Source organism: Cryptotermes secundus, unplaced genomic scaffold, assembly GCF_002891405.2.
Source record: "Cryptotermes secundus unplaced genomic scaffold, Csec_1.0 scaffold363, whole genome shotgun sequence".
NCBI classification, from domain to species: Eukaryota; Metazoa; Arthropoda; class Insecta; order Blattodea; family Kalotermitidae; genus Cryptotermes; species Cryptotermes secundus.
The window spans coordinates 376,500-389,748 of NW_019737986.1; the positions used below are offsets into that span (position 1 = coordinate 376,500).

Consider the following 13,249-nt stretch of genomic DNA (forward strand, 5'->3'; position numbering starts at 1 on the left):
TCCCCCATCTATCAGAGGCCTTAGAGACTATTGTTGGGCGGGAAACGTCCTGGAATTTGGCTCAGTGATCCCGTTTGGGGATATGAGGTGCCGTAAAGTTACGACACGGTGCACACAGCTTAAATTCCCTCCCGGAGGACTTGTTCCCTGAATTTTTCCGCCCTTAAAAATTCGACGACCTCCGCCGGGTATTTGAACCCGCGTACCACGAGTCATGAGGTGGGAACGTTACCTCTAGACTACGGAGGCCGCTTGAGACCCTGGGTCTAACATCACCTCCTTATTTTTTATTCAAATTTTGTTCTATTTCGCGATATCAACGGTTTTCTCTTATTTCATTATCCCTGCGATCAACAATTTGAGACACAATTTTGAAATAAGGGCAATATAATTTACGTTAATGTGCTATTTGAACTGAGCCATTTAGTTCTCAATTGCATGAAACTTAGTAGAATGCAAGGTAATGAGAAATAGTGAACGCGAAAATAAAGTTAATTAAAGAAAAAAGAAGAAACAAAGGAGGCAGGAAGACCGAAGTGTTTATAACCGGAATTCCGCCATAAGACCGAACTGTTGACTATTGTACACGTATTTAACATTCCCATCCCTGGTCTCCTTATAACATCCAACAGAGCAGGGCTGTGCCCATGAGAGTGGCCGCGCGGTCTAAGGCATGAACCGTCTTCGCCCGATCGAGCATTGGTATCGTGGGTTCGAATCCTACTCGAGGCATTGATGTCTCTGTGCGTTTATTCTGTGTTTGTGTTGTTCTGTGTGTAGGTAGCGGCCTTGCGACGGGCTGATCCCCCAACCAAGAGTTGCTACTGACTGTGTATAAGATTAAGAACCTACAAAATCAGCCATGGTCCGAAGGGCTGTAGAGCCATAGTGGTACTGAGGGTTCTGAAGGAGAAGGCAGGTTCAAGCAGACCCAACGCTTGAATTTAATTATGACAGATTTATTCATTGCCAGTCATTCTATTGTTGTGAAACTGTGTTGCTACACGCTCTTTTGTTGCTAACACTTGTAATGGCAACAGTGAAGAAGGAAGGTAAATATTTGTGAAGATGTGAAGGGAGTTACGTGGTATAATTTGGGTCGATATCCTCTTACTATTGCACAAGACGTAAATTCAGTTGTTTTACGATGTTATGGCGACAACGGTCGTTAAAGCGAGTCACGCTCGATATCCTATATATAGTATAGTATACTATATAGTATACATACACTGTATATAAACTTGTCAGCGAAACAACAAATTTTTAATTGAAATCAAGCAGAGATCAAAATGTCTCTCCATTTTGGAAATTTATGAAATAAATTTGAGAGCAGAAAGAAAAAAAAAACGAGATTCAGGTGCGTGAAGGAAAGTCCAGTGTCAGCGCAGCGACTACGGGAAAGAACCAGTGATGGTCTCTTTACACGGCTATTCAGGCATTCATCTTTAGGGACTGAGGAAAATAACGATAAGACCAGAAGATAGCCAGCTCTCCGCTGGACTAACCTATTCAGAATTCTGAGTGTATGTAATGTCCTGTCAGGCGGACGGGCGACGAGGCTTTTAGCCACTTTCAAACACTTTCCTCGGTCAGCAAACTTGTTATCACCACCTGCTCGTAAGCGAAATCCAAACCCCTGTGCTGAAATGAAACAAAAGCCGAACTGTGTTCAGAATGCGTGGAAGCAGATTTCTGAGCGAAATATTTGGATTTAAGAAGGAGGAAGCGAACAGGGCTGCGGAAATACTCCATTCTTTGCACTTCTCACCAAATACTGTTATAATGATCAGCTCAAGGTGGATGAGATGCGAGGGACAGAAGAAATGAGAAAGCGCAACAAATGTAGCAGAACTAGAATGTGGGAGCGCTGACTAGACTTGTCTGGCTGAGGGTGGGATGAAAGCTTCTGAACGCGGTACTGAATACTTTGGTTCCATAGACGGCATGGGACGTTTCGACCATCTGAGTGATTATTAACTTTTCAGTACTTCCATGGAGTTAAGTATGGAAATGTTGGATTCACATCGCGGCGGGCCGGGTTCGATCCCGGGTCTGGTCAAGTGGGATTTGTGGTGGACAAATTGGTGCTGGGGCAGGTTTTCTCCGAGTACTTCGGTTTCCCCTGCCAATCTTCATTCCACCAATTGCTCCACACTCACCCTCATCTATAATCTGGGGCTGGTACAATAGGCCAGAAGTGGCCGCAGTACAAGGGACTTAGTCCCACCCCACTAGCAATAAGAAAAATAATAGTATGGAAATGGAATAGGCCTACATATTACCATAAAAGCATTATTTCCTTGAATTAGATATTTTGCTGTAAATTCGGAATTAATGTTCCCAATTTGAGCAAGGTGTTCCAGATGAAGATGTAGAGTTCAAATGGCACAGTGAGGTTTGGGGTTCTCACAGTAGAGACTATGAAGATTCGTGTTTCCTGAGCAGTTACGATGTGCAGGTTGGTAGACAGGTACCTATCCATCAAACTCTATTTAACAAATTATACGGGACACGTGCCGAAAGACAGTAATCTTCGTGAAACTGTAGATTTTCAAGAAATTAACTTACTCTCTTAAAAGTACGCCAACCTCTTCAATCACCAAACATTCCTGTATAACGGAAAGAAATTCCTGTTCAAAATTACCCCGTTAGAATCTTGGCCAACAGCCCAATTATCTTGACGGGCGTTTCTTTATTCTTTTTGTGACACTTCTCAATTGCAGATAAGAGATTTTGGGGTGGTCCCTTAGTTAGGTTCTCCTGAAACTTCCTCGTCACACGGCCCACAATCAGCCCAAAGCCCATCTACGATTCTACAAAATTTCTCAGATTTCATACGGCGTAGTTAAATAAACTAAGAAGCAAAAGGGGCTATAACATAGCCGGTTAGTTTCCGCCTTCTCGTGGCAGCGGTCCGGGTTAAAGGCCAAGTCAGTTAATGTGGCATTTACAGTGGACAAACTGAACTGGTTTTCTCCGTGTACTGCAGTTTCCTCTGACAATTCTCATTACATCAATTTCTCCAGTTCTCCCGTCTATATCCGGCCCTGGTGCAATAGTTTACCTGCTGGCAAAATAGTCTCACCGCGCCTTAGAAACAAAGACTTGCAAGAACGAAGAAAAGAGCGAAAGAAATAACGGCGAAAACAATAAATACAACATTGAAAAGGAAAGGAGAGAATAAAGAAAAAATAGATAAAAAGATACGGTGAAAAGAAAATGAAACGAGAAAGAGGGACTTTTGGAAAGAAAAGAAGAAATAGAAATGCAAAAAAGTAGAAATAAAAGATAATGAGAAATAAGGAAGAAAGAAAGAATTGAAGAAGAATCAAAGAAATGAAAGAATGAGATATCAAAAAGTGACGAAGGAAGAATGGAAGTAGGAAATATGCTTACGATGAAAGGAAGTAAATAAAGAAGAAATGAAGCAAGAGATATTAGTGATCAGGAATGCAATTTGCATGATGGGACAAGCCTGAAGCTCAACATCCGTGCGGCAGATTCTGTACAGCACCATGGCGCGCAGCACAGCCCCGAGCTATTCTCAACGGAGTGTAAGTAAACAAGCCACTTCCCTGACAATGGTTCAAATAAGCCACTGCGTCTCTGCTCTCTTCCCAACGTATAACTAATGGGAATAAAAATAGAGGAACACCGCTGCTTCCTTTCATTTCAGTGACCCCTTCCTATCGATTATATCTTTGTTTTGAAAGTGCATTAGTTCAAGATGAAAGAAGTATTTGAAGATGTCTAATATTGGGTTATATTTTACATACTTTAAATCAAAGTTAAAAGCATACAAATCATGAAAAACACGGATGAGCACTGGAATATTTCGTAGACAAAGTTTGTGCATTTCAATCAATGACAACGGACATAGCAATAGTCAATGTTTATCCTGCTCCCTCAGCTTCTAAACCCCATTTGCTTCCATTCTCCGAGCCAAGTCACGCGATGTTCTGCTTGTGTTTGTACCTCGTTAAGTTTCAAACATTTAGAAAGAGCATTTCATTAAAAATTCACCCATTCATTAATTCAGTTTAAGGAACTGTGATACATTTAATTCTGTTAGTTTGCTCTAGTCTAAAGGCTGAATGTCTTTTAAGTACGCCGAATGAGTACAGAGCATTTCCCACCAGAAGTTGCTTGTTTTCTTCTAACTTCTGAAATCCAAAAGCGAAATCAATTATTGCTGACTAATTAATTTCGGTATTGAAATATTAGTCTCGGAGAGAGAATACTGTAACACGAACGACGCTACTCATATTGTTGCTAGCTTCAGGTTCCGAAAGACGTTTCGTTGACTAGCCCTACTCGTGCTACTCAGCGCTTCATGGAGCCATTAGTGGACGGCAATGTTCATGTATATTTCATATCCTCGCCTTCTTGCTTTATACTCCGGATGTGAGTAACCTTCAGTTGCCGATCCATCCTTACTTTATAGTGCATATTCAGCAGTAGTGTGCTCTCATTGAAATGTACGTGCACATTTCCCTAACTTGATGACACAGGGATATTCTAAATCACTTCTACAGTATGTTCATAGTACATGGCCTTGCCGCCGGTCACGGTAGCCGAGCGGTCTGAGGCATGTACTGTCCTCGCTCGCTTGGAAACCGGGATCGTAGGTTCGAATCGCACTCAGGGCATGGATGTTTAGTTTCTGTGTGTGTGCGTTTTGCTGTGTTTGTGTACAGGTAGAGGCCTTGCGACGAGCTGATCACCCGCCCAAGGAGTCCTACCGAATGTGTAAGATCTAGAAAAACCGAAGTGAACGGAGTTCATGGAGGTAGGCCTAGGCCCACTGGGGCTGTAGTGCCAACGAAAAAAAAAACATGGCCTTGCCAAAGCAAGCAGTTTTATGTTGCATGGCCCAGCTGTACCAATCCTATCTTCAGGGCACAGGGCCTTCTTGAACCAACCAACTTCAGGGCACTTCACTTGGTTGCACCACTTCCATGACATATTTTTTGTTGAACTGACATTGTTGCATTAATTGAAATCAAGGTAGAAGGTCTTCTTGAACCAATTAGTTTCACGACACAAGGCCTTGCCGAAATCGGAAGGTTTCTTTACATGTCTGCATAATTGTCTAAAACTTTAACAGGCGATGACCTGAATATGTCTTAATGTATGAAGTAACAACTTCTGAAAGAACAGCTCCTCTGTAAAGAAGCACATGAGCATTTGACTTCATTTCCCACTCCTTGTGCTCCCAACTAAAAATATAAATGCTAAACATTCCTCTTCATCGTAAGAAACATGTGAAATTTATGTACTTAAAGTTATAAATATTCTTATATATACTATTTTTATGTGTAATATTACAGCATACGAATATGACAACACTTGCAATATTCCGGTATCCACGTATATGGTACAAGGAAACGTGTGTTTCAGAACTTGGAAAATATCTTGTATCTTTGTGATTTGACTCATGAGCAGGCTAAAGATCTTCTAACCTCTAAATAACAAGCTAACTAACTACATGGAACACAAATGACTCGCGAAGTCGATAGTCGTCCAACCAATCAAGAAATGAAACCTGATATTTAATTTTCGTGTTCACAAGAACCCACCAATGGACATTATTCTTAGCCAAATAAATCCAATCCAGATTATGAAACACTATCTCTGTAAAATCAATTAAAATATTGTACTTTAGTTTATGCCCGCGCATTCCTCAATTTGTTTTTTTTTTCGAGATTTTTAGAGAAAATGCTATATGTACCTTTGTCATCTCCACCCAATTTCTAATGGTTCAAAATTACCGCTTCATGACATAAACCGCAGTTTCTAGTTCGCAATCACGGACACACATACACATGGAGTACACAAGTTGACTACTGTTTGGAAAGTACTAGGTTCGAGTCGATTATTAACAACGCATTTTCTGGTTTTCCCAAAATTCTCAAGGCAAATGACGGTACAGTGTCTTAAGTTTGGTAAAAATCTCATTTGCCTTGATCCTTTCCATCTCGAAGTCCATATACTATATACATCCTGTTCTTCTTCTTCTTCTTCTTCTTCTTCGGTGCTAGATACCCAACCATCTCTCACAAAAGGCGATACAGAACAACATTTCTGACACAGGTGAACTGAGAAGAGAGGACGGCCAGCAGCCAGAGATCGTGGCTGTCAAAGTGTTGAAAGAGACGGCGACCCGAGAGGCCGAAGAGGATTTTATGAGAGAGGTGGACATCATGAGTGCCTTCCGCCACAGCAACATACTCTCCCTCATAGGCGTTGTCCTCAGAGGTAAGACTTGCTTGTCTGTTTGTTGCGTGGCTTGTAGAACCAACCAGCTACTCCGCACACGGCCTTGGTGGGACAACCAACTTCATGACACGGGGCACTACCGAATCACCCAACTTCACGGTAAGGGGCCTGGTTGAAACATATAACTTCGGATACAGGGCGTTATTAAAACTTCTAAGTTCATGACACAGAGCCTAACCGAAGCATATAATTTCGTAGATAAGGGCTTTGTTCAAGCATCTAATTTAATACGAGCATACTGCCTTGCAGAAACAACTGAAAGTCTAACTTCATGATGTACGTCCTCGCTTCAAGGTTTACCTATACGAAACAGGGCTTTCTATGTCCAGGTTCATGTCATTGGAAAATGTTCTGTTCTTACAGAAACTGACATTCTTAATAGTTCTCCGTCAGACAAGAGACAAAACAATTGAATCCACACGGTATCTTCATAATATATTTCTCTAAGATTCACGTTTATATTATTCTTTAATGTACTCCACCATATCCAAAGTATATTCTGAAGTTTCATAGTCATTTTTTTCAAACATTTCTTATTTCATAGTAATTGTTAGAGTTTCTGCAAATCTTATCTTCCCTTCTCCAATATTTATTTTTACAAATTTAGGTTTAGTATATCAATTTTGAATTTATTTAATGTCTAATTTTTCCGTTGCTCTGTGTTTCCAACTGCAGTGGGTCCAAATGTCCTTCTCATCACTTCGTTCTCAGGCACCCTTAAGGCGCGTCCACATTACTCGTGCTCGTCGGGGGACTGGTCTGGCTTTTACTTGTGCTCGTAAATCTTCGTCCACACTACTTCAGTTGCTCGCCAGGCTTCGGCGCGTGAGGATCCGTATATTTACTCGTAGTGTTTATAGGCTGTAGTCGTATTTTAATTTATTGGCTATAGTTTTTAAATTAAAAATTTAAAATTTGCTTGTCTCGTGACTTGTCATATCGTCCAAATTACTCGCGAGCACAGCGAGTCACACGAGCACAAGCACGAGCACGAGTAATATGGACGCGCCTTAAGATTCTAGTCATCCCTCACAAAGTGAGACAAAGTTTCACATTCATATAAAACCCAATAGTGTTGAATTACATGAACTTTTACGAGCATTTATTGAATTAGACTTCAGAAATAGAACTTAAGAGCGCGTAATATATTCTAGAAACAAAGAGACTATTTAAAGAGATGCAAACGAGAATAGCATTTCGAACGAAAAATACAATACAAAAAATGGTAAAACCACATCCACAAAGAGAGAGATATGAGAAAATGGCGTATACTAAATTAAAAGTATGGATTTCCCACTAAAATACACAGGGCACACAGGACGAACATTCTACACCAGATACAGTATAAAGAGCACATACAAGCAATTAGGAATAAGAGCAACTCGGGAGATTCGAATCACATATCAAGTACGGGACGTGCAAACGGGGATATAACTGATACAATGACAATTATGAAATTAGAGGAAACGGGGAAAGCTTTGAATACACTTGAGAAATACCATATATATATATATATTAATGTCTATAACCCAATATCCGAATTGCAAGAATTAAACACCAGATAACAACATGCATACACAATGAAAAGGCAGACTCAATCCAGCTTAGCAAACACGTGTAGTCTAGACGCACAACACGGGAAGAACAGACACCCAGCACCATGGAGTAAGTATATAAACGGCCGCGCCATAGCTCAAGCGGCTAGTCGCTGGCTTCCCACCGCGGTGGCCCGGGTTCGATCCTGGGTCTGGTCAAGTGGGATTTGTGGTGGACAAGTGGCACTGATGCAGGTTCTCTCCTAGTACTTCGGTTTCCCCTGCCAATCTTCATTCTAGCAATTGCTCCACAATCACCCTCACCTATCATCTGGGACTGGTACAATACGCCAGAAGTGGCCGCAGTACAAGGGACTTAGTCCCACCCCACTAGCAATAAGAAAAGTACATAAACAAGTAATCATTCTGAACATTAACACACACTATATACAATATACACTAATGTTTGACATTAATACAGATACATGAACACGTGGATGGGACTACACGCCGAATACAAGTACCAGAACTTCGAAACGGAAACGCGGCAGTTATCACCAAAATTTTGAACCCCTGATGATGACCAATATCGATGGAAATATGTACTGCAGTGTACAGGAACTTTAAAATAAGGTTTAAAAAGAAGTATTTCTCTAAGAAGAATGCCGTCTTCTGGGATGTGGTGTAGTGTAGGTATTTTGCTAACCGACGTTTCGGGGGAAAAATATTGCCCCAATCTTCAGGCTGTAAAAAATCCGCGAGCGATGAACCAGCGTGAGTAGGTGTCTGTAGACTGAAGATGGAGGCCATTATTTTCCTCCGAAACATCGGTTAACAAAATATCTACACGGCGGTACATCCCAGAAGACGGCATCCTTCATAGTCACCGCCGTGAAAACCTCAAATCTCACATAAGTTTTTCACTAATATGTAACACACAGAATAAATAAATCATATTGTTTCTTACAAGAGGGTTTCGAGTAAGTAATTGTACTTTCCAGAAAACCTTAAAAACGCTTTTACCTTCTGTGTGCATCAGCAAGGAGCACCGCCCACGAAAGAGCCCACAGGTCTAAGTATGTTACTACTTTTCACTGGTATTGTTTTGTATATAATATTACATGTGCTGTAAGAAATTAAGTTAAACGTCAATTCTACCGAAAAAAAGTACGAATTTCAACATGGCAGACAGCTGTAAACAAACCAGTTTTTACATAGTTATTTAAAAAATTTCTTACTCCTTTTTAATTATTAAAAATGATCAAGTCTCTCTCATATAATTTTCCTGGTTTAATGTGAGCATGTTCTTCTCTAAGCCCTCAGATTAATTTCCCATTAGAGAAAGAGACCGACAGGGCTACCGCAGACCCATCTGAGGAATTATCTGCGTTTTCCTGTAAGCGTCATGCACAGACCCAATGTATTACATGTAGGAGGCTACTATTGTACGTCGTGTCTCTAACAGTATAACAGTCCTCTTGCTCCGCTTTCTTGATTTGTCAATACATGGTTCAGTTGATTCCAACTTTGCAGCGCCAGTTCAGAGTGAAAGCGTTGAATTTCCCCTATCAACACTTTTCTGGTATAATCTGTAGATTTCCGGTCTAGAAACCCGAGATTAACTGCTGTGGGAATCCGTTGCGCTGATCACGCGACACCCTCTATCCGCTAAACTGGGCACTAACTTCGCCGATAAGCGGTGGTCGCTCGGTCGGTATACTTCGCTTGCAAGATCTACATACGGAATATACGGAGCATTTGTGGGGGGGGCACGCGGTAGCTAGTTGGTTGAGGCACTGTGCTACAAGCCGGAAGGTCGCGGGTTCAAGTCCCGATGAGGTCATTGGATTTTTTCAGTTGACCTAATCCTTCCAGCCGCACTATGGCCCTGGGATCGGCTCAGCCTCTAACAGAAATGAGTACCAGGAATTAATTCAATACTTTTCCTGGGGAGTAAAGCGCGGCCGGCGCGTAGGGATGACAACCTTACCGCCATCTTTGAGCCGATTGTCTAGATAATGTGGGAACCTCAACGTCTCACAACCGTATGGGCCTTCGCGGCCTGTTACAGGGATGGCTTTACTTTTTTTTACGGAGCATTTTAATCTGTTTAAATCATCTGATAGCTCCGCATTTCCTATTTATTTATCATCTGCATTTTCTGACATTGTGAATTTCGCGATTAATCCAACACCAGCCCATGTCTCTGAATTCTCTGCGGACAGTCGCAATCGCTGCAACCGTTTTATGATATTGATCATCCACTTGTTGATGTGTTTCTAAAACCGAAATATTTAATGGAATAAATGTTTATGGAGTACATTTTTAATGCTACTGCGTGTGCTGCCTCTGACGGACATATGCAGACTGTACGTCATTGCTACGCTCCTCTTTCTAACTACTTCTGAATCTGTTACACACTCAATACGTTAAATTAAACAATTTTAAACGTATTGATGTTCTTCGGTGAATTCGATTGTTTTCTGTTCCTCAGCCTCCTACCTACCCACCATACCTACCTACCTGCCTATCTACCACTCGGTACTACAGCCCTTGGTGAGCCTTGGCCTCCTCTACAGCCAGTCTGCACGACCACTGCGTTCTGCCACAGGAGAGTGTGCCTCTCACCTACCCAGAGAAATGCGAGTATACAAGTACGCCTGTGTCTCAAGATGAATCTAGTCCACATCCTGACATCCTGTTTCTTTAAGATACATTTTAATAGTATTCTGCCATCTATGGTTAAATCTCTCAATAGTTTTTTACTTCAGGCTTCTCGACTAAAATTGTATGCGCATTTCTTGTCTCCCCCATTCGTGCCACAAGCCCTGTTCATCTTATCCACGCTTCACTAAGAATATTATAATTTTACGAAATATCCAGCCACTACACACTGAATTGGTTAGAAACTACCATTCCTCTCTGTATAAGACCTTCCAGAGCAATGCTTATCGAGAAGCCAGCGTCTGCAGGAAGACAGAGTTCGTGCCATACTTTGCAGTATTCATACGTTAAGGCTGAGAGGTTAGCAGAATAAACAGACCATCGGGCCACTGGGAACTGGTAGGGAACATGCTGTTTCAGTCGCGTAGGGAGCTAACAAAGAGATGTAATTCATATGGAGGCGTCTGTTAACAGAGAAAGTTCAGAAAGCGAGCCACATTCAGTTAACACATTCCTTACATATTTTTGTAATTCTGGCGTTGTTTTTAGGTTTCGCCCCACGCAACTTCATTCTTCTCCACAACTCTGTAAGAGGATATACTGTATTAACTGCACGGTGCAGAGTTATTCCCGGAAAACTGATAGTGGTTCAACTAGCAAGAAATTACTTGCCATTTATGGAACAAGAAGCTCCCTTGCAGCGATGTTTACGGCTTTCGCGGCGGTCACTATGAATAGTATTATTTTCTAGGATGTGACATCATATATTCTGGAATAATTTTAGCAATGTTTCGGGAGAACAGACTGCCTACAATTTCTGGGTTGAAGAATAAACCGATCAAGGAAAGATGCTTCCTCCATCAGCTGCATTTCCGCCCTGCAGATGGAGGCAGCACGTTCCTTCAAAAAGCCAGTAAACTTCTGTAAGAATACATGGCGTCACATCCTGGAAGATAGGACTCTTATGGTAATTAACCACTATCAAAAGTGCCTGATTCTAACCCCCATCCGCAGGCAAATTTAAACGAGTTCACAGGTTTACACCCCTAACCCTATAATTTATGCCTAGATCTTTACTTCGTGTTCTTCGACAAAAATGTTTCATGCATTTCTGATCTCCCCAGACGTGCTACATTTCTCGCCCATCTCTTTCTTCTTGATTTTATCAGCACAATATATCCAGTAAAGAAGTCTGACTTATCACCTTGGTGGTGACATTTCTTCAAAATTACATGAAAACGCCGTAACTCGAAGTTCTCCATTTATCGAGTCTATCAAGTTGCACTCAATGTTGTGTGTTTAGGGAAGCAGTGTGTGTATGCCCACGAGACAGTACAGATGTGCTCAGGTGGGTTCATGACTGGTGCAGTTCTTTTTTTTAGTTCCTTAGGGTGGCGTGACACTGAGTCCACTTGGTATGGCGGCCACTATCTGGCCTATTGTACCAGCCCTGGACGATATATGACGAGTGTGGAGCAGTCGGTGGAATGAGAATTGACAGTGGAAACGGAAGTACTCAGAGAAAACTTGTCCCAGTTCCACTTTGTCCGCCACAAATCCCACATGACCTGACCTGGGTCGCCGCAGTGGGAAGCCGGCGACTAACCGCCCTATGACGGGTGTAGGCCTATGTTATATGTTACATTCTTCTGAATAATATGAGCTAAATACAGTGCTCTATCATTCGTAGCAGTAATTGTTCGAGTGTCATGTTCTCATTACAGACGCGGGCAACAGCCCCTGGATGGTGTTCGAGTTCATGCCGTACGGTGACCTGGCCGAAGTTCTGCGGAGAAATAGCCGACAGTTCTGGAAGCCCATCCGTGGGCTGGCGCCGCTGACAAAGGTATGTCAATATCTTCCTAAACAAAGTAAATGTCTTGATGAAGGAAAACCTTTCAAATGAAGTCATAACATAGAAATCGTATCCAACGATTTGCTCGTTCGCGTATTTCTTCTCCGAAACTGCTGAAAGTATTCCGGTTAAATTTACGATTGAAGGTCTCCATCTTTGTGGACAGAAACCTGTACATCCCCGCCGTGACGTAAGATTAATAAGAGTTCTGTCTTCTGCGATATATCGCCGAGAAGTTCGTAGAAAATTAACCGACGGTTCAGAGGAAAATATTTCCTCCATTTCAGCTATGAGGAATAAGCCAAGCAAGAAACCATAAATCCTACAAAACATATTAGAATTGTGTTTTTATACATGTATGCACTGTTGTAAATACAATTAATTGTTTTTATGCTAAAATAGTATTAACGAAAAATAGCTTTGATTTCTTTTCTTTTCGTTAAGCACTCTTTAATTATATGCCCTTATTTTTCTCCATTTATAGGTTGGAAAGTTTTTCTAGTACTTATATCTGTAGGCTATCATAATTGTGAAAACATAATGAAATTAAACCAACCGCAGATTTTGAAACAGGAAGCTTGCATAAGAAATAACCTGATCCAAATATTGGTAGTGATACGAGTATATCCTCCTTCATGTCAGATTTGCTACTATTCTGCCTATAACTCGATACGCTTGTGTGCGTGTGTGCTACAGGACATGCTGTTGTCAGTAGCCCTGCAAATCTCCGCGGGGATGCAGTACCTGGCAGGACAGCGCTTCGTGCACCGCGACCTGGCTTGTCGCAACTGCCTCGTGGGAGCAGGACTCACTGTGAAAATCGCTGACTTCGGCATGAGCCGTGACGTATACACATGCGACTACTACAAGGTGAGCCTCCTTATTCTTGCGGCAAATAAACCTTCCCGACCGAATC

At 41.8% G+C, this 13,249-nt stretch overlaps 1 protein-coding gene across 2 annotated transcripts in view; it reads left to right on the plus strand.

The window, feature by feature from the left end:
* LOC111870603 (BDNF/NT-3 growth factors receptor) overlaps nucleotides 1-13,249 on the plus strand; it is a 149,107-nt gene that overhangs the window by 128,570 nt on the left and 7,288 nt on the right. For both annotated transcript variants that reach the window (XM_033753926.1, XM_023863025.2), the window contains exons 6-8: nucleotides 6,094-6,258; nucleotides 12,203-12,324; nucleotides 13,030-13,203. In XM_033753926.1, the coding sequence (XP_033609817.1) occupies nucleotides 6,094-6,258; nucleotides 12,203-12,324; nucleotides 13,030-13,203 (461 nt within the window). The remainder of the gene's footprint in view (nucleotides 1-6,093; nucleotides 6,259-12,202; nucleotides 12,325-13,029; nucleotides 13,204-13,249) is intronic.